Source organism: Drosophila obscura, unplaced genomic scaffold (genome assembly GCF_018151105.1).
Source record: "Drosophila obscura isolate BZ-5 IFL unplaced genomic scaffold, ASM1815110v1 contig_179, whole genome shotgun sequence".
Taxonomy (NCBI): domain Eukaryota; kingdom Metazoa; phylum Arthropoda; class Insecta; order Diptera; family Drosophilidae; genus Drosophila; species Drosophila obscura.
The window spans coordinates 114,958-134,561 of NW_024542766.1; the positions used below are offsets into that span (position 1 = coordinate 114,958).

Below are 19,604 nucleotides of genomic sequence, written 5' to 3' on the forward strand. Positions count from 1 at the left end.
TTTACCTAGTGTCGCCCGATTTTGAACCAGTTAACAGATGTTTAACAGCCACAGACTAAGACCCAACCGTAAACTACTTAATGAATGCAATTATTTTCCAATCACGTCGCTAACGCTCTCTAAGGTCCCAATGCGCCATCAACCAAAACTAGCAAGAGCCTTTCCATGTCGAGCTTTGATAAACATGCCTTAGTGTTCCTATTCGCTGTCAGCCAAGACACATGTGTAAAATAATCTATAGCATCCAGCAGGGTTCGGTCATTAATTGCCACACTAATCCTGTCTCCTTTAGAATGTGGGTCCCTATATTGGAGTGAGCAGCAATCCGAGGCTCAAATGTGCTGCTGATGAAGTGTTACAACGGTACTAATGCTTTTATTAGTTTTAGGCCAACTATGTCTATGTAAATATTCCTCATTGAATAAGCTGCCTGCACGCTAGCTATCTTCGGTGGCCTGATTGGTTTTGGCTGAGCACCTAAATTGAGGCAGTTCCGCCTCACGGCTAACTAGATTGGTTTTAGTTTTCACTTTTCGAGAAGCTCTTAATTTTATTTTTAAATCACAGTTTCTGTTTAAAACTTTTCCCAACTTGGAAATAGGGGATTTTCTTACTGGGTAACTTGCTCACTGCTTTACTGTCAGTAATAAACTGAGCCGGAACTGATGATCTCTGACATTTAATATAACTTCAAGTATACATACATATATGATCCACATGGCAAACCATCGCTAATTCCATAAATAAGAGCACGCGAAAATATAACATCTGACGTCTTTTGCACCGATATGTTATGTATACGATTCTTTCTACAGAAGTCAACAATTTGTGAGAAGACAAAACAATTGACCTTTTAAAGAGTACATGGATTCACTATTTCTACAAAGCTTCTCTTAGTGCTCTTAGTGCTATGACATGGAAAGATTTTTAGTTTCTTTCTGACTGCCTGTCAATGCAATTTAACCCGCCCCTCTTCCTCACCATCGAAATCCGACCCCAGACTAAGTCTTTGGCTGCAGCCAACAAAACTGTTACGATGCGCTGTGTAAAATTACAGTCACTTTTGGCTAGCTTTTGAAAATTTGTCAAACTTGCTTAAAAGCCAAAGCAAAAATTCAATTTCAGCAGCCATGCAGCCAAATTGCCAGAACCCTAGCACCAGCCAGAGACATAAGTAAAATATATTTCGTATATTTTACAAATTGGCTCAACCCGGGGCAAAAGTAATACAAAATATCAGCAACAAAAGAGGCAACTGTCCTGACAACGCAGCGTTGGCGCTGTCGTTGTCAAGTACAATGGAATACCAGCTGAAACTGTACAGGGTGCAACGACTTAAAGTGCAATTCTTCCTATAAATAGTATAACAACAACGTCATTGAACTGTTCCGAACATACAGGGAAAACTAATCGTTGATAAATGTTTATTTTAGTAGGTCTATTTTTTCCAAAATGGACACCCTGTATAGTCAAAAGATGTACATGTTTGTATGTTTGCTTGAGAGTATACTCGTACTCCTTGCAACCCATACGAGTATATGGAATAGGGGAGTCACGATTTTCATTAGTTTCAACTTCCAGTGGGGTTTCCGCATGTTTTTTTGCCCTTGCTTTTCTGTTGTGGGGAGACAATGACAACGCCACAATTAGTTGCACAAGCCCATGCCACTCCACTCCCTAAAAATTTGACATTATCTCATAACTGGTTTCACTGTGTGCTTTTCTGTCATGTCGCTATTTCCGATTCCGGCTCTTTGGCACCATTTGCGCAATAAAAAAGTTCAGCGGTTGATTGGATGGTTACTGGGACGAATATTGATCAAACAGTTTGGGGTTATACATAGCAAAAGTGCCCTACTGCCAATCTACGCGTGATGGGCTTGAGCAATTTTTATGCGCGGCATTGAAAGGATTTCAAACAAAGCACAATAGCAGTCGCTGTATGGCTGAAGTACGACTCGCCACGTACAGTTGTGCAGTCTGCGGTTGGAGTAGGCCTTAGAAATTCAGTTAGCAAGTACGAGTCAAACAGGGCAGAGGGCAACGTTATTTTTGGTCTCTAAATCCAAAAATCAACACGCTTGTTCCGTGTGCAACGAAGCAAGCGAAACAACACCAAACCGCACCCAAGGTCCTTCGGGCCAAAACCTGAACCATGCCCATACATTGGGACTGGGATTGGGAACACGAGCATGAGCATGGAGGCGCTCATTATCACTGGCCACCCCGTCGACATTGGACGTCGGGAGAGCCCAAGTGTCGTCAACGCCGGTACTATCTGTCGCACGAGCTAGACGTATGTGCTAGAGACTTCCACTTACGAGTGGACGATAGCGCCTGGTGTCATGGGTCTTGTCTGGTAGGACGCGTGGTTATAGAGACGGGAACGGAGCCAGACTCTTTGGGCCGTGGAACCTTCAAGGTAGTTCTAGACGTTCATCATTTCCAGATTTCAGAGCTGAATGTCAAGGCGAGCAACAGTGACACAATTTGTGTGGAGGGCAAGCAGTCAGATGATCGCGCGGACAAAGGCCAGCTATGTATTACCCGCGAATTCTCCCGTACCTACAAGCTCCCGAGGCACTACGATGGTACCCAAGCACGTGCGACGTTTTCCGCTGACGGCATACTCATGATTACGGTGCCAGCACCACCAAAACTGGACGATGTGGAGCGAGTGGTGGACATTGAGCCCACCGGAAACTACTTTGGCAGCATTTCGGATCCAAGTGCAGCCAAAGCCATTGAGCAGGCTTCAGCAAGCGAAGGTGGCGAAGAGAATCCTGCTGGCACAGCGACGGGCAAATGAAATTGACAACGTTTTATGCAACTGGAAGGGTATCTTTTGGCATAAGGGTCCATCCAAACTCTTTTAGGCCGTCAGATACAGTCGCTTGGTTTGAAAGAAACGAAGGATGCGAATACAAAGAACACTTGAGTAACCACTTAAGCATCTCAGTCACAGAACACACGCACAGTGGAGAAATTCCCGAAAAATAAATATGATTGGATTCTAATTTTAGTTAGCACGTAGAAAAATCGTTAAAACGTAAGCAAATATGGCGTGGTCGATATTTTTCTGAGTAAGCTTTAGTAAAATATCTGAGAGTTGACACTTCCGCGTTTAATTTTGTTGTATGCCAATAAAGGACTTTATCAAAAAATGAATATTTCTCTTTCGTTGTTTAGCCGAGGGCTAATCGCATAAATGATCAGAAATCTACGCTAAATCATTCGTTCTGCCAAACCATTTTCCAGGGAATTTTGTGTGTTTGCCAAACCATTTTCCAGGGAATTTGGGCTTAACCACCCGATTTCATACATATTTCGATTTCTCGCTGCTTTTAACTTTCCTGTCACGCATCTTTTGATTAGCACAAATTTAAATAAAATTCACTAACACCTTTTCCGCTCTCCTCATCTCCTTCTCACACAACTCATCGTTCCTTATTGCCACCTCGACTTAGGCACATAGCCCATAAAAAGACAAAAGAAAATAAAAGCTTGTCAGCAAAAAAAGGAAAAGATACATTTCGACCTTAACTAAACGAGAAACAGTGTAAGCAAAAAATGGCATTGAAGAAAAAAGCCAAGGAGTAAATAATACGGGTATGGTTACAGTGTTTTGAGACCGAGCTACTTGGTTTGTCCAAAAAGTGTGGGCTTTCTTTGTGACATTACAGGGTTAATCTATGAAAAAGATCGCTAAAAAACTAAAACAGCGAAAATAAGAAGTTTATGTCACAAAATGGAGTTTAATACATTAAATTTGTCTATTGTTTTTGTTCAAAGTTTCAGAGTTTCCTGTAGCTCCCCAGTAAGCCAATCAGGCCTTTCGTCTTTTAACTGAAATCGTGGACGACTGCTTAATTTTTTTTTGATTTGCTTTCGGTCCCTTTAGGTCCAATTTGGCCATTGAGACACGTTTTCTTGTTACGATTGTAATGAAATTTTCTACATCTTGAAGTGAATCGTTGTTGTCCCTGGTCCGTTGCAGGCCGCAACCCAGAAACAGGAAAAATTGCCAACGTTCCCAACGATGGGACAACGACGAGGTTGCGTACTTTGTCATCGTTTTGTTTTTATGCGTAGTTGCGTTTAATAAAGTTTGTGTATGAGCAGACGGACTCCGTTATTTCTAATCAAGTTACGGTTACAGTTACGGTATGCGGCCTGCAGCTTTAAGATATTGGCCGGGCTGGTCCGTAAGATATCCATATTTATGAGTATTGCACAGGACGGTGATAAAATATTCGACAGAAAAGTAACTTCACAATTTCAATTTCTCATGCTATTGGCGCCTAGTACAAACCAAAATAATACAAAGATAATAAACACCTACACACAAATTTTATGAACTCATAAAACATGGCGATGGAATTTTATTTTATATACGAATATCCATATGTGTAAGAGGAGCTGGGACACAGGCTATACGGCGCCTTTTCAGCCACAAAAAGCCCACAGAAACCTCTTATGTTATGTTATGTTGGTACATACTCGTATTAGTTATACCTTATTAACTTTAAAGTTAGTCACGCCCATAGACATACTGATCTGCGAACGTTTAACAAAGTTTTCTGACGTCTAATGCAACGGGTGCCGGTTCTGACGTAATTGGTCCATTCTACTTTGCAGCCAATGCGTTGTTTTGAGTTCTTTCAGTAGGGCCAAAGCACAACAGCTTAAATCAAGCACAGATTCGAAAAGCCCTTCATCATTATGAACTTATGTCCAGCGTCGCACATGTACCGAAACACACGGACACACACGCATCGCAAACGCATTTTGTGGGCTATTTGTAACGCGTGCGATAGCGAGGTCAGCGTTAGCCCCAGCCCATGGATTGGGAAGTGGAAAATGCATTTTGCAACCATAGCCAACAATGTTCCTGCAGCAGGCGTCATTGGTGGCAATGGCATTGCTGGAGATGGTTACGGCAGGGAAATTGCCATTAAAATTGTGCATACATCATCGATAAACTCATTCGAGTACATGCTTCTAACGAAAAATGATATCGGTTCTGCATCGATATTAGATACTTGTAGCACACGTGACCAATTTGTATTTTGTTTAACCATTACAAGTTCAGCGTTCATTGACCCACGCATCACCTATGGGATAATGCAGCCCTTGATCTTTTGACCGGTTCTGCTAGTGGCCATGTGTTTGCAGTGCAGTTGTGCATGAGATGGTATAGTGGAGTAACTGGCGCTTACGCTGCTTCCTGTGCACCATTGCCATTGTTGGGGATGTCATTCCCTTCCCTCCTATGGTGGCCATTTGCTGGAAACGAGCGCAATGGCGCTTTGCTGTGTTTGCGGTTGTTGTTTGCGAAGCAACTTAGTACTATGGCTACGTAGTCGTAGTTACTGTGGCTTCTCGTGTTGCCGCTGCATTTAACCGTTACGCACTTCCTGCACAGAATGTTATTACTTCCGTTGCCGTTTAATTGATTTTGAAGGTGCCTATTCGGTCGTTCAGTGGGTTAGGGTTAGTGCTAGGTAGGGCTTGGCCACCGGTGAAATCTTCCGCCATAGGCCATTAGTAAATTGTAGGCTAAGTGCTTTGCATGCTGGAGCCAGCAAAACCCATGCGTTTGCTTTTGCCCATTCAAAAACGCATTTTTAGTTGCTACAGCTGTAAATAGCTCGGAACCATGATTTTGGAGTGAGCATGGAGATTGTGGTTAAGGACGCCGGTGGTTTCTTTACAGCACTTTCGCCGTGTGCTGTTTTTGGCCACTTTTCAAGGCTTTTTGAAAGGAGTTCGTTGTTCAGTTGTTCTTGGTTTTGCCGTGACGTCAGCGTTACCCATGCGCAAAAGTTATTAGTGAAATGCACTCATCTGGCACGAAGGAAGCAAGCAGGCAGAGAAGGCTGCACGAAAACCGCAAACAGCACTTAAGTTGTTGCCAGGTGGAAGGTTTTGGGTTTTGGTTTGTTTTACTTAGTGCTGCACAGCAGGCGTATGCTGTGATTTGCAGTTCTCCTGAGGATTATGAGGGACGCCTGAGATAGTCTAATAGGCTTAGCATGCATTTTAGACAGTTGGAAAACTATGTGAAGAGCTGACGATTGGAATTTCTATTCGTAATTCTAAAATTCCGTATCTTTTGTTTAAACACTTAGCGTCAGATATTTTTGTGTGAACTTGCATACCGGTAAAGTATTGAACATACTCAATAATTTATACCATTAAAAAAGTTGAACAAATGTGTTTCAGTCTCAGCACTGATTATCCAAAAATATCAGCTCTCCCTGAGGGCCTTAATTGATGAACCCATCGCAGAAATCTGCGTCTGGTCTGAGCCAGCTATGCACTGACCCATTTATCCATGAAACCAAAAACTATTTACGATTTTAGCAACATTGCATTGTGGCATTGAAAGCATTTCGAAAAACATTTGAAAATGAAACATGCTTCCTGCTAATTGACTTCGAACCGCAGCATCCGCGATTGTTTTCACATTAGCTATGATTTCTTTCACACAGACTGTAGTGCGGATGGGTGGGGTGGCCATGGGGCGTCGCCATGATAAGTGAGCTGCTATTAGGATGTCAATTAGCGGGCTTGTTGAATATGATTCAGTTCATTTGGTACAGTTGCAAGTTGCAAATAGCTGCTTGTTCGGGGCGTGAAAATTAATGCTTGACTGGCATTATACGAATCTGTTTCAAGTACTTGGGGAAACCGAAAGTAAAAAGCTAATTAGCACAGCCGAAGCAAAGCGTTGAGCAACAACTAATATTTGTAATTGCCTGCAGGGAAATCTGGACTACTGTTCTGCCACCTGAAAACAAAGATGTCTACACGGCGATACTGGGCGTTAACAAGGCTAGTCGGATTGATGAGGGTGTCTACAGTTGCAAGGTAAGTCGATTTCGATTCCTATGTGTGTCTAGTTGCATGCTATGATCCATAAATCCCCATGGAGTTGAATTGGGCTTATAACTGTAATTAATTTTGGTCCCCGGTATTTTTCAGATTCAGCCATTACCGAAATTTGTACATGGTACTAATGAGTCTAGTTGCGATATCTTAACTGTAGAAAACTGGGCGTTCGACTAAGCTCACAGCCAGAGAACAGATCTGTCGGGGAAACCCCCAAAGATTTAATTAAATTAGGCTTTGGTTCATTCTGTACTCTGTTCACTGTTCTCCAATTTCGCCATAGCGTAGCTTTTATTTATACTAGCCTAGCCTAGCCAGAAAGGAAAATGTGCTGGATGGAGAAAATTACAGAGATACCGGGTTGTTTCTCGGTTTCCACTGCAGTTGAATGGTCTTCTTCAACAGCCACTTAAAGTGTAATCTACGGTATTAAACATTCTTTCGACTGTTCTTTCCTGGAATAAATTTTTGTGCGCTCAAAGATGATTTTAAGCCTTACGCGGCTAAATGTTTCTTTGGGCTATCTACTTCAGTTTGGAGGCGCTCACTAAATAAGACCTTTAAATTGTTCCACACCATTAGACCTAAAACTTCCTTGTTCCGTTCGTTTTCCTCATTGTGGGGGTAGGTCCTTTCTTTATGTCTCGAGTAATAACATATTACGCAAATGGCCTGTAAAAAAATATTGGCCTGTACTGTCCTGTCAACATAAAATAGCTCGTACACATGAAAAGTTTCCGAAAGAAAGTTGCCTCACCAAACACGTGGACACATGACTAAGGTACTCTGCGGTGCCATGAATAGACATCGCTTTCAATATACGAGTATGTACAATATTAGGATACTTCGGGAAGTCAGCTATAAATCAAATGGTAATGTGATTGCCTGAGCTGGGAAGGTTGTAATAAAATGTGTACGTTTCTTAATAATAAATCAAATTTGAATTTGTTACTAGCTGAATTGTACTTCGGTCTTTGCATAAAAGTATTGTCCTGTACTCCCAAACATGGTTTGTGGCAGCAGTTTAATGCGTACCATTTCCATGAACTGCATCAAATTTAAGCAGAACGTTTTTAACACTTTAAGTTTGTGATTGCAAGAACAAAACGCAAATTCGTTCCGTTGAAGCAGCCGCATCTGTTGCCCGCTGCAGCCCACCAAGCTGTCGCTTTCTGAGGCCAAAAGATGGAGGCCATTGTATTTAGCGCCTGGTCCGAGCTCACCGAGGGGATTTCGTGAAGTTTTTATACAGCCCCTACACTTTTTAGCGTTCCCGAAGTCGCTTCTTTTGCCGCTTTGTGCTCACTTATTATTGTCGCTCCGTTCCTCGTAATGACGCAGCCAGATCTAAGCCAGGAAACTGTGGCGGCTGAGCATAGGCGTCGAGGGGGATGTAATACAGGGTAGGGTAGTAATACAAAGCGCTTGGCAGATGAAACCACTGCACGATAATCAGGAAGGCTGGCTGGGCATTGCGGCAAAGTCCCTGAAGGTCGATTGTTCTCATGTCTCTCAGCTGTTTACCTAAAACTCAAGAGCATGAATCCTTTTCAATAACCTTGCCTCAAGGTCCAAGTCAATAAAGTGCCTGCCAATGCCTTTTCCCATTAGGCGCTGGGGACTGCATGCCTACGTCCATAACTTGTCCGTAATGTACTCGTATTGTACACAGACTAACATTTATAATGGGGGAGTACGCCTCTGCGCATTTATTATTTATGAATTGATATTAAGTGTTCGCCTTGTTGCAATTAATTCATTTGCCTTAGGGAACGACGTCGCCTTGGGTCCATTACGTGCACAATCGACCAAAGCGGTGCTGTCTTTAAGTTCGCTGCATTAAGTTTCCGTCTAAATCCGGTTCAATTTCGGCAGAGCACGATTTTGGCTTAGTGTGCTACATCGATAAAAGAACTTCTGGATAAAGGATTTCCAAAAGAGAGACCACTTGATGTTTCCATAATCTCAGAACGGTGCCAGAGATGCCATTTCCTGCCTAATGTCAAATACCTTAACAGTGGGTCATTAATCCTAATACCCTAGGAGATACCATGTTTTACTGGGATGCTTGTCCTTAATCCTCAATGTTGGTAATATCCATTAACATAAAAAGTTCTGTTGGATTGGGAAGAGCCATTTCTATGAACTATTAATTTCCATCTCCGTAAAATGTTTTATTTAACGACTTTGACTGTTAATGAGACGCGACCTATCCATTTCACCCGCCCAGATCGGGGCCAATAAAATAGCATTTAGCTACAAAAACGCTTTTTGACTGTGAGACTCGGAAACCAGCAAACAATTCTCGATTCTGGGGGAGAGCAAAAAAAATGATAAGGCTGTATTACTATAAAAATGCTGCCCACCCTCGACTTGGATTGAGAGCACTTCGTTTTATTTTAAAAATTTCCGGGTCGACTGTAGAAAAGAGCCCAAGGGTGCAGATATCAGACAAAGATACAGACAAATCGATCCAGACAAGTGTAATACCTTCACATTGGCAACAATGACGACCCCGAGGTGTGCGTCTACACGCCGCTGTTCGTTAGTAGTCTCATTTCGATTTAAATTTTAAATGGAAGTTTGTTGTTTTGTAGCAAGGCAAGGAGACGATTCCGCATTGTTTCCTCATGCCCCATCATCATATTTTTTGTTGTCGTTGTCGTAACGACTATGATTTTATCTATGCCTCCAAGTCAGCCACCGCAACGTTTCTCCCAGGAGGCACGTGCAACAGAAGCTTACAATTCATTGGATTGCATACCCCGTGGAAATACTTAAATGCAAAAGGTTTGCTGAAATGGCGAATTGCCGACATGGCACTACGCTTAAAGTAGCCATCCTCCCTAAGCTATGCAAGTAGTCGTAAATGCTTTTACTCGTAACGTAACTCGGAGAGCCATCAACTACGGGCAAGTCTGCCTAGACATAGTTTGACTCACCCTATGAGTGAACGAGCAAATAAGAATATTATTGGTAGTGGCTCTTTCTCTCATTTCGTCAATAATCTTGATCGTGATATATAAAAAAATTGTATTTAATTTCTTTAATAATCCAATGAGATTTTCTGCATTAAGCTAAATTCTGATTTGCTGATTGATGTATGTACATTCATAGGTCAGATAGTAAGCCGAGCATAATCACAGTTGGTCATGTCCAATCAACACACAATAAAGTCTAGCTGACTAGCGAATAAGTCTTTTAAACATATTTTGGGAGATACAAGCATCGAAGTGGATCTGGCATCAGATGCTGCCTTTCTCCAGCTTCAACATGCATGAAAAGGACATCAGCAGTATATGACTGTCTGTTTGTAGCTGCTTGTCTGCCGCCAGGATGTGCGCAATGCTCTCCGACAAAACTCTTTATGTTTGCTCGGGTCTAAGGGCTATCAAGGGACGTCCGGCTGGGGGCGGACTCCCGTTTGTATTTGTATTGGTGTGCTTGGTGGTGTTGATTGTAGTAATCAAAGTCATGGAATTATGGTTTGCCGATGACAGGTATTAGGTGTGGCCTGTCGAGGACTCGACTTTGTCTAATAAACTTGACTAGCTGATTCTCTCATTTTCATCTGCAGATCACCGACTGGGGCGTAGAGCAATGCCGGTCCCTACACATTCACATTAAGTCACCTCCCCGTCTAAGAGTGGATCCTGCCAGTGTTACATTGCAGCGAGGAGATTCCCTGCGAGTGCGTTGCCTCTCGCCCGGCAACGATGACATCAAGCGATACGCCCAGCTGGGCTACAGTTGGACTCGAAACGGTGTGCTGTTCCAATCAAACACTGCCACCGCCATGTGGGAGGATCTCTACCCCGATGGCAGTATCCTGAAGATCAACAATATACAAAAGTCCGCAGAGTACGCCTGCCTTGTCTCCAATAGTGTGCGGCCTGTGTCCAAGAGTGTCTACATCAACGTTATTGAACGCAATGCGGCGCACGTTTGTGCCGCGGAGTCCACCTACGGAGTGCACTGGCCCACCAGTGCCCCAGGAGCACCCATCATTACAGATTGTCCGCGAGGCTTTGAGGGCCATCTGCGACGAATCTGCGAGCAACGCGATACGGGAAACTCTAGTTGGTTACTGCCCGACTTCTCAGGCTGCGTGCGCGATGAGCTGATTCTTATCTACAACCGATATCGCGCTTTGAGTGCTGGATTCCAGCAAACGAATTCCTCGAACATACTTAAAGCTTGTTTTGATTATACAATTCAGAGACGTTACAGATTTCTGCCCGGCGAGGCGAGCTTCCTCATTGACATGTTGCATGAGGTGAGTAAAAAAAAGTAGTAGAAAGCAACAGAATTCACATTTAGAAAATATGAAAAACCATATTTCTGCCCTATTTGGCTAAATTGATCTAATCAAGAGTAAACTACTGCAATCAGAATCAATTTTCAATGTAATTCCCAATGCGGCCTGACATCCTCCCTTTGCTAGAGGTCCTGGAAGACAAATTTCGAATTGAGTTTTAAATTGTTTGTCTGGGCTGTCTTCTTTCCACAAAGCCCTTAACTCATTCAAGCCCAGTGGGGTGGCAAAAATAGCTGTAGCCAGGTACGGGTACACCCAACCACTTGAGGGAAAACCAAAGTATTTTCTGCTCTTTACAAAGCCTTGGCAACTATTTTTACACGCAAATGAATGTAAAAGCCGCTGAGACAGGCGGCTTGCCATTTTTCACACAATTTTCGGTTGCCCAACTGCAGTCAAAGAAATGTTCTTGTTCGTTTGCTTCGTCTTTAGGGTCGCCTAACAACAATTTTTCATTTTAATGCGCACACAAATTTTCCTCCTAACGAATTGCCGAGACGAAAAAGAGTCCTAAGAAGGTGCTCTTCCTTTTTGTACTCTGAGGGAACAACACTTTTATACTATGTTGTCTCAACTTTGGTTCTTTCCCCATTTTACAGCTCGACACCTACTTGCAACTGAAAGGTACCCAACTAGAGCGTGAGATGGCCGCGGAGATTATACTGCGCATTCTGGATAAAGTCATGCAGAATGCTCAATCCTTGAACAGTCAACAGGTAAGTGGCAAGCGCCGAGAGCCGAGAACCAGGGTGCTTTGGCTGCAATTGCGCATAAATTACAAGCGAGTGTATATGGAGGGCCAGTCGGGCGTTTGGGCGCCATAATTTATAACCTGCAGCCATATTCAATATTTGGCAGGCTGGTTTCCGACCCTGTCCAGGATTTATTACACATACTCTGAACCGTCGAACCAAACCGTAGACGATGGGGCACATTCGAGTTTTCACTACCACTTTTATTTAGCCTGTAGTTGGTCTGTCAGTGGGCGGGAATTTACATCCAAACATTTGTCTCCCCAGTCCATGCTCCGATTTCTAAAACAGCAAGAGAATTGATATCCTGCTGGCTGGTAATGAATACCTTTTTTTGGTTTTGATATGTATGTCTGATGCTGAGGAATTTTCAGGTTTGCCTGTGGTATTTGTCTGATTGAGACCAAAGGCCATGTGATAGGGAAAAAAGGGTGATCTGTTAGCGAATGAATTGACATTTTACTCGTACGCAGGCTTACTCCAGCGGTAAATGGTTTTAAATATAAATCGTTGTATTCCAGAAGCTCGCCAATCTGAAGTCATCAAACCCACACGCAGTCCCACCTTCACAGCCTAGGGTCTTAAAGCGGAAGGAATTGCTAAAAGAAGCTGGTCCTCCGTCGCCTGTTATCCACTAAAAGGAAATTCCAACAGAGCCGCGTAACGTAACTAACCTAACCCATGAACGACACTTAGTTAAGTTTAAAATATGCCTCTAATGAGAGGCAATCAAACAATTTACGCGACCCTCCGCGCACCGTAAACAAACAGTGCCGTCTACCTTTGTCGCAGCACAATAACGATAACCACTTCCTTATCACCTCGAAAAAAGGAGAAGCATTTTGGCCAATTTCGAAACTACAAATGCTGGGGAAAAGTGCGTTTCGTTACTTTTTAAAGCAGCCTGGTGTGCCTTGGTGTAATGTCCTTTCATCCCCTCCATCATCTCTGGTAGTTGTGGTTACTTTAAGGTGGCCATTGTTTCCGGCTCAAACGAAGATTTCATATCCGGGGCGGAGGCCGGGAGACATTGGCGGGTCGAGTGCCTCATGTTTTATTCCATGGGAAGACTTTTTGTATATACGAAGTGCGGCATAAAAGTAAAAGAAAGACCTGCTTCTTATTAGGCTCCCCGCCAGGATAAGGCTGAAATTTTGGTATGCAAATTTATAAGAGTGCTGATTGCAACTGTTTGAATACGACCCGCTCTGCTCTTAGAGGCTGTCGAGAAGTGAGGATAATTGGCAGATTCTCCCTTTCAACGCCAGGGAGCTGACTGGGCTCGCTCCTCAAACTTGTTGTCTTATAGACACATCTAGCATAATCTATTAGCTGACTGCTCTGCCCTGTAATATTAAAGTTTTACGATCTGAGCGCACGCGGAAATTAAACAAGTTTTGTTTAGAGCTGTCGTCTGCTTAGCAGATAGTTACTGTGAAGTTTAAAGAGAAATAGATGGATCGACAAAGTTTTTAATGCATATAAATTAATTTAGTTATGGCCGAGTTCAGTTGAGTTATGGAATTTCAATATACATATAGTAATGCGCCATGTGAGCCAGAAAAGCGAAAAGCTCGAGAAAAAACAATTTATGTTCAATTTTTATTAGCTGACGCAGTCTGAAAAACTTGGCAGCATAATTGGGTCGATTAAAAAGTGTTGGCATTCGCCGTACTTTTCCGAAGTTGAACAAATAGTTCGCATTGTTTTTATTGACTGAGCAAAAAGTTTAATGTAGTGAGTCGAATCCCTAGAAAGTTCATCGAATTTTCGCGCGCAATGAAGTTTAATTAGTGCATGGAAGGTAGATCCCTGAAAAGTAAATAGCCATGGCCTGATGGCCATCGAGGCAATATACAAGTATGTATTTACATTTACTACTTTACAAAAATTTGATAGTTTCCACAGAAAAAGCTTTCAGTTGTCTAAATGATCTTTCGAAAGCAGCTTTTGAATATTTAGGCAATACTTCTAACTAAATAATTGTGAACCAATTCAATTAATTTGGTTAACGTGTGTATTCGAAAACAATTTGAATATTCACGCGGACTTTGGACTACGGCTATTCAGAATAACTCTCATCAATATGCTGATGAATAGTTATAATCCGGAATGAAAAATTGTATGATGGCATTTCATTTGGTGGAATCCAATTTTCATTTATTTTTTCGCTGAATGTCATAGTTATCAGAATGGCTGGGAATCTGCTTTTATTTGCGGTTTTGTGGAAATGGCAATTGAAAAAGTTTTAGAGACGAAACTGCTCATTTTTAAATGCCATGCCATTTCAAAATTGACCCGAAAAGTTGATTAAAACACTTGTATGGATATAAGCTTAAATTTGCATAAGTTTCGTATTGACGAACCGAATCGAATGGCAAACAAAGTTAGCTGACCTAGTTCGGGATTTGGTCAAGCTGTAACTACTCGTACGGCAGCTTGACCAAAACTTTCGATCATAGGGAAATAAAGAGAAAGGAGAAGAGAGGGCGAATTCAAATCAAATCACGACGAATCACTTAGCAAAAAGTATTCGCTGGAAACGTGACCCAAAGTCACAGCTAAACTTTGTAAAAAGTTTCAGAAAATCTCCTTTTCTCACATGTGCAGATCTAACGGCCACGCCCATCTAGGCCATCCAGTCTGAGGCGACCAAATGATTTTCCGGTAAACTGCTAAGCGTGGCTAGGTCGAAAGTTAAGTGAAATTTGCACATGGAAAACTTTTCCGTAGCTTTTGTTGCTGTTTCATTTCAACGCCTTTTTAAGAAATCATACAAATGAAAACAAATTTGAATAGGCACAGGGGCGTGGCATGGCATACATCAACTCGCCAAGCTTAATGCCGTCCTGATGATGCTGAAGTTTAAGATTTTTGTTTTGAAAAGTTAAATTACAAAAACTTTTCCAATCGAAATTGTTTTCGATTTCGATTAGTTGCTTTAAACATTTATGTATTTTCTATACTCGTACACATATTTTAGTTTATTTTCGTGTTATTTTTGATTTGTACAGGAAAGTTTACCATGTTGGAAGAAATAACAGTTTGCACTCCTTAACCATTTCAATACACAAAATTCTGTACTGGGATCTACATTATAAATTGGGAAAATCGAACATCTCCTCTATACACAAACAAAAATAAAAACTGCCGCAATAATGGGTTTGGTGTTCGTTTCTACCAACGTTGATGTCGGTTGATGTAGTGGGGTTCCGCTTATTGGCCTCGGTTTATGGCTTTGTAACTGCACTCGAGAATGTAACAATTTATGATTTTTATGGAAGGGTTCATTGACTGCGTTTTTATATTGCTTGTTGGCAACATGAACATTTTCCAGAACGCCAGAGGCAGACAGAGTTTGGCCACTCTCTGTGCCATTGATTTTCGTACGTTTTGGCAGAGTTCATCGGCGGACTCAATACAATTGTTGGCCCAGGGCTTGAGCTCGTCTACATAAGGACTCAAAATAGGCTAACTAAATTCATAAGCTTGCTATCTATCTTACTCTCCTTACCCTCAATATAGCTCAAATGTCAATAGCTCTTCTATACACGCAGCATAAAATTTAGCTTTTGAGTGAATTTTTTCCTTTCAGCAAATTAAAAAACTGCAGCTGTTAACGCAATCAGCGGCGCTGAACCGCGAGACAATTGCGGCCTCACAATTGGCCACATCGACAAGCGGCAGCAGTCAGCCGTCGCCAGCTGACAGCTCGACAACGCTGACCGCACAGGCCAACATCAGGGGCGATGACGGCAGTGGCTCGAGAGCAACGGTGGGCGACATTTCTGCCGGATCTGCGGGAAATTTGCAGGCGACTCGTGCCGTTGGCGGTGATGGCGATGGCAGAGCAGGAGCTCCCAGCATTTTGACAGTCGATGAGGACACGCTGTCACTGGATCGACTCAACTCGCTACGAATTTATATGACATCAGTGAAGACCCTGCCCTTTAATTTACGAATTTACGAGTAAGTTGTAATACCAAATGAAACCATAAAATATCGTCGGGAAAATATCAGACCATATACTGATTTACTCAGGAGTAAGCTTGCAGTAAGTTCTAATTAAGAACGAGTGAAAATGCAAGTTCTTGCTTTTCAAGCAAAGGGTAAACTTCATTTTACGGCCGCTTGATTAATATACGCGACGAAAGAAAACGATTTCCCGTTGCCTTCGGTCTAATGGAAAATTTATTTTATGAGCAAACATAAATAATAAATGCATTAAACAAGCGAGGGCTGAGCATGAAGAATGGCTCATAAAAGTGTAACGCTGCGAGTATCTCCTCAGAGAACTTTCACCGAAGACCTCTGCCTGGCCCAGGCAGAAATTTCAATCTTACTCGCTTCCTTCTGCCTGGTTGCCTGGCTGGCCGCACTCCAATCTGCCAAGTGTCTAATTTAGCTAATTAAGCGACTTAAGTGCAGGTGACTACAATTTTCTTGATTTACTGCCACTCGTACACTTTCTCTTCCAGCGAGGATTTATTTTCGGATCAACTCTATATGGATATCGGACTATCCAGCCGTCTGCTTCATATCATGGCCAACTCCACAATATTTGCTTCTGTAATCTCCTATAAGAACTTAAAAAGTTTCCTTCCCAAAACATACTACACAAGAGGAAGGTAAGTTAAACAGGACCCAAGTTTCTAGACCGCCGTTGCCTTGATTGCGAGTGAAAGTTATCTTCAGTGGTCATCATTGCACTTTATAATTAGTTCGATGTAGTAGTTCTGCTGAAAGATCAAAGAATTTCTGAGTACATGAGGCAATGAATACCAAACATTTAAATGAGATTAGTAATTTAATAATAAAAAGCAGACGCGAAGATGGACCATTGAGAAATCCCCAACCCAAAGTCTGCTTCTGCACTTTTCCTACATTTCACGATTCAATGCTACTTGTTCAAGACAGTTATTTAAGGTGCCGACGTGCCAATGCATTACACATACATATGCATATATGTAAGTCTCAACTTATGGGCACCAATGCATAATTTGCAAAGCAACGTTTGCTTTACACCAACACCCCCCCACCCAACCACCACCCTACCACAAAAATATGTGTAATTCAAACAGCCGTCACTCTCGTGCAGCATTGCAACAAGCAACAAGATGGCTTTCTTCGGCTTAAGCGTATTACTCTTTGCTGTAAAGAAGCACAGCGCCTGCAAGGACAACGACATCACAGCACCGACTGTAATTCTAAAATATTTTGTCAACAAAATGCAAAAATGCAACTGCAGAGACAAACACAGCAATGATAAGTACAAAAGAATGTTTTTAGTAGAACAGGAAATGCTAATAGAATTCCTGTCCATACATGTTCTACATATTTATATAAAAGATGGGAGCGTGTGCAGAACTTCTAATATAAAATATTTGATAACTACTTTTAAGATTTAATACACTTTAAATTTCGTACTCTCTCTTAGCGATCCCAGGGACTCCGACTATGTGCTTGCTTCACGGATTATCCAGACCTGGCTGTTCCAGTCGAATCGGTCCAACGACAACTTTCGAGAACCCCTCGATTTGCCATTCGAATCAGGCCACGTGGAGATCATTTTCCAACACGAGAGTGTTCCCATAACGGGTAATTGGGTGGCCGTGTGTGGGTAAGAAGTGTGGAAAGTCCATCCATATACACTCTATTAAATCTCAAATTTTATATGCAGACACGACTACAAGGCCTCATTCGAGTCCACTTGGCGATCGGACTTGTGCATCACCAAGCATCTGATGGCTAACATAACTCGCTGCATTTGCCCACTTTCTGGAACCTATGTGGTCATGCTCACCAAGCGCCAGCAAAATGTAAGCCTGAGACTTCAACGTCGCCAAGGCCACACCTAATTTATGACACGCCCCGCTGCGGCCGGCATTCAGCACTCCAATTCATGAAATTCACGTGTATTAAAGCGGAAAGCTTCTTTTGATTTATAGCACTTTAAGGACCTGCCATTTAGTGACCAAACGAACTCCCGCTGATGGCCTTGCTCCCCGTACAGTCCACCTGGGAGCCGAGCTTTTTTTCTTTGTGCTCCAACGTCCGCATTTCCGCTTCCTTTGCTCGCAATCAACAACTTGGCCTTTGGTGGCATGAACTTGCTTCAAATGCACTCTGCGGTGGCTCTGCTTTCCGACCTCCGTTCGTTTTGCGATGGTTGCATCCGCTTTGGCAATTCTTTAAATTGTGTGCTCTTAATTGTTGCCAAGAGTCCCCAAAGCACACAATTACTTAAGCCATAGCTGCCAGCAGTCAGCAAGCAGCCTTAATTCTGATGCTAATTTGAATTGCTAATTGTTTTCTCAATTTCATTTGCAGATTACGCAGTCGCATGCACCGCAACGCCCAATCTTCGTGATCGCCAGCTGCGCCTGCTGTCTCCTCCAATGCGGATCGGCTCTCCTCATTCTGGTGCCGATCTGGTGCAATCGCAAGTGTGCCATTACCTTCCTCAAAATCCAGTTCTGCATCTCAACATTGAGCGTAATGCTCATATATTTGTTGGGCTTCATGAAAATGCTGCCAATGGTAGGTTTTCCATTTGAATTAGCTTTAACTCTTTCTCTGATCCTCTTGAAAATTGTTCTACGTGTGCACTCTTTAATGCATTCACCATTGGTACCATTGACCCTTTAAAACAAAGCCTTTCGAGTGTTTGCAATGGGAATAGGGAACCAAAGCGTGAAATTTAATTACGCCCAAAATAAATAAACAAATAAAATGGAGGAAAGCCAAGTTGAAAGCAAAGCAACCCGAAAACCAAAACCAAATATAAACCAAGAACAAAAAAAGGAGAGAAAAAAGTATAATAATAAAAAGTGTTGCATAAAATAAAAGGGAGCAGTGCGTGCACAAGAAGTGGAAGAGAAAAGAACAAGGCAATCGAAATACAAATGAGTTTCTCGCCATTAAAGGAGAAAGAATTCCCATCGGCATTATCTACCTAACCAAACCCTTAAATTATAATTATTTGCTGCGTCTTTCCCGTTCAGTACGAACTTATCCTTAATATCGCCAGTTACCAGCCGATTTTCAGACACAATCGGGCATGAGTTCATGCCGACTTTTCAAATAATAATCACGGTCAGAGAAGGAGCTTTAATCATAATCAAAAAAAATTAGTTTGTCGTCTGGAAAGTCTTTGACCAAGTCAGTAATATGGCGGAGGTAAAGCAAATAATTTACATTTAGTTTGTGTGGAAGCCAAACGGAAAATTCATGGAAAACAATTCCCTTACCTGTTGGCTGTGGAGCTGCTTGGATGGAAATTAAAAGTCAACAATGCTCAACGATGGGCGCAGAGGAGCGGGTGTGTGTTGCCCGGAGGAACCAACTAGAATCGAAATTAATATTTATAAACGCACATTCCCAAACGTTTGAGGCGGGTGGAAATGTTAATGGAAAAACGGTTTCACCATATCGTTAAAGGGGATGCGAGTACGAATATATGCATTGTAAAATTCCAAAGCACGAGCTTTGAGCTTAGCCTCAAAACCCATTGCAAGAATCTGTGGAAGTCCCCGAAGAACCCGAAAAACCACCTAAATTATAAACGTAAAAAGTATAAGCGAATAAAATTGCGCTACTCAATCCCTTGGGGTCGTGAAACGCTCTGCGAAAACAGTACA

The 19,604-nt window shown here is 42.3% G+C and overlaps 3 protein-coding genes across 9 annotated transcripts in view; 2 read left to right on the forward strand and 1 right to left on the reverse strand.

Moving 5' to 3' along the window:
• Positions 1–19,604, forward strand: part of LOC111074169 — an 80,021-nt gene that overhangs the window by 53,156 nt on the left and 7,261 nt on the right. For 4 of the 5 annotated variants that reach the window (XM_022366857.2, XM_022366858.2, XM_041592280.1 and 1 more), the window contains 8 exons: positions 6,768–6,873; positions 10,472–11,170; positions 11,812–11,928; positions 15,560–15,933; positions 16,443–16,592; positions 17,402–17,584; positions 17,645–17,783; positions 18,295–18,504. In XM_022366857.2, coding sequence (XP_022222549.2) covers positions 6,768–6,873; positions 10,472–11,170; positions 11,812–11,928; positions 15,560–15,933; positions 16,443–16,592; positions 17,402–17,584; positions 17,645–17,783; positions 18,295–18,504 — 1,978 coding nt within the window. Of the gene's footprint in view, positions 1–6,767; positions 6,874–10,471; positions 11,171–11,811; positions 11,929–15,559; positions 15,934–16,442; positions 16,593–17,401; positions 17,585–17,644; positions 17,784–18,294; positions 18,505–18,619; positions 18,670–19,604 lie in introns of those variants that run through there. The other variant, XM_022366862.2, reaches the window with a different exon arrangement.
• LOC111074172 overlaps positions 1–19,604 on the reverse strand; it is a 48,673-nt gene that overhangs the window by 26,767 nt on the left and 2,302 nt on the right. For 2 of the 3 annotated variants that reach the window (XM_022366866.2, XM_041592282.1), the window contains exon 1: positions 615–648. The exons of the other annotated variant lie outside the window; for it this stretch is intronic. The gene's annotated coding sequence lies outside the window, so the exon portion shown is untranslated. Of the gene's footprint in view, positions 1–614; positions 649–19,604 lie in introns of those variants that run through there. 3 annotated transcript variants of the gene reach the window in all.
• Positions 1,846–3,211, forward strand: LOC111074177 (heat shock protein 23). The gene has a single exon (XM_022366878.2). It carries the CDS (start codon positions 2,156–2,158, stop codon positions 2,807–2,809), a length of 654 nt encoding a protein of 217 aa, XP_022222570.2. The 5' UTR covers positions 1,846–2,155; the 3' UTR covers positions 2,810–3,211.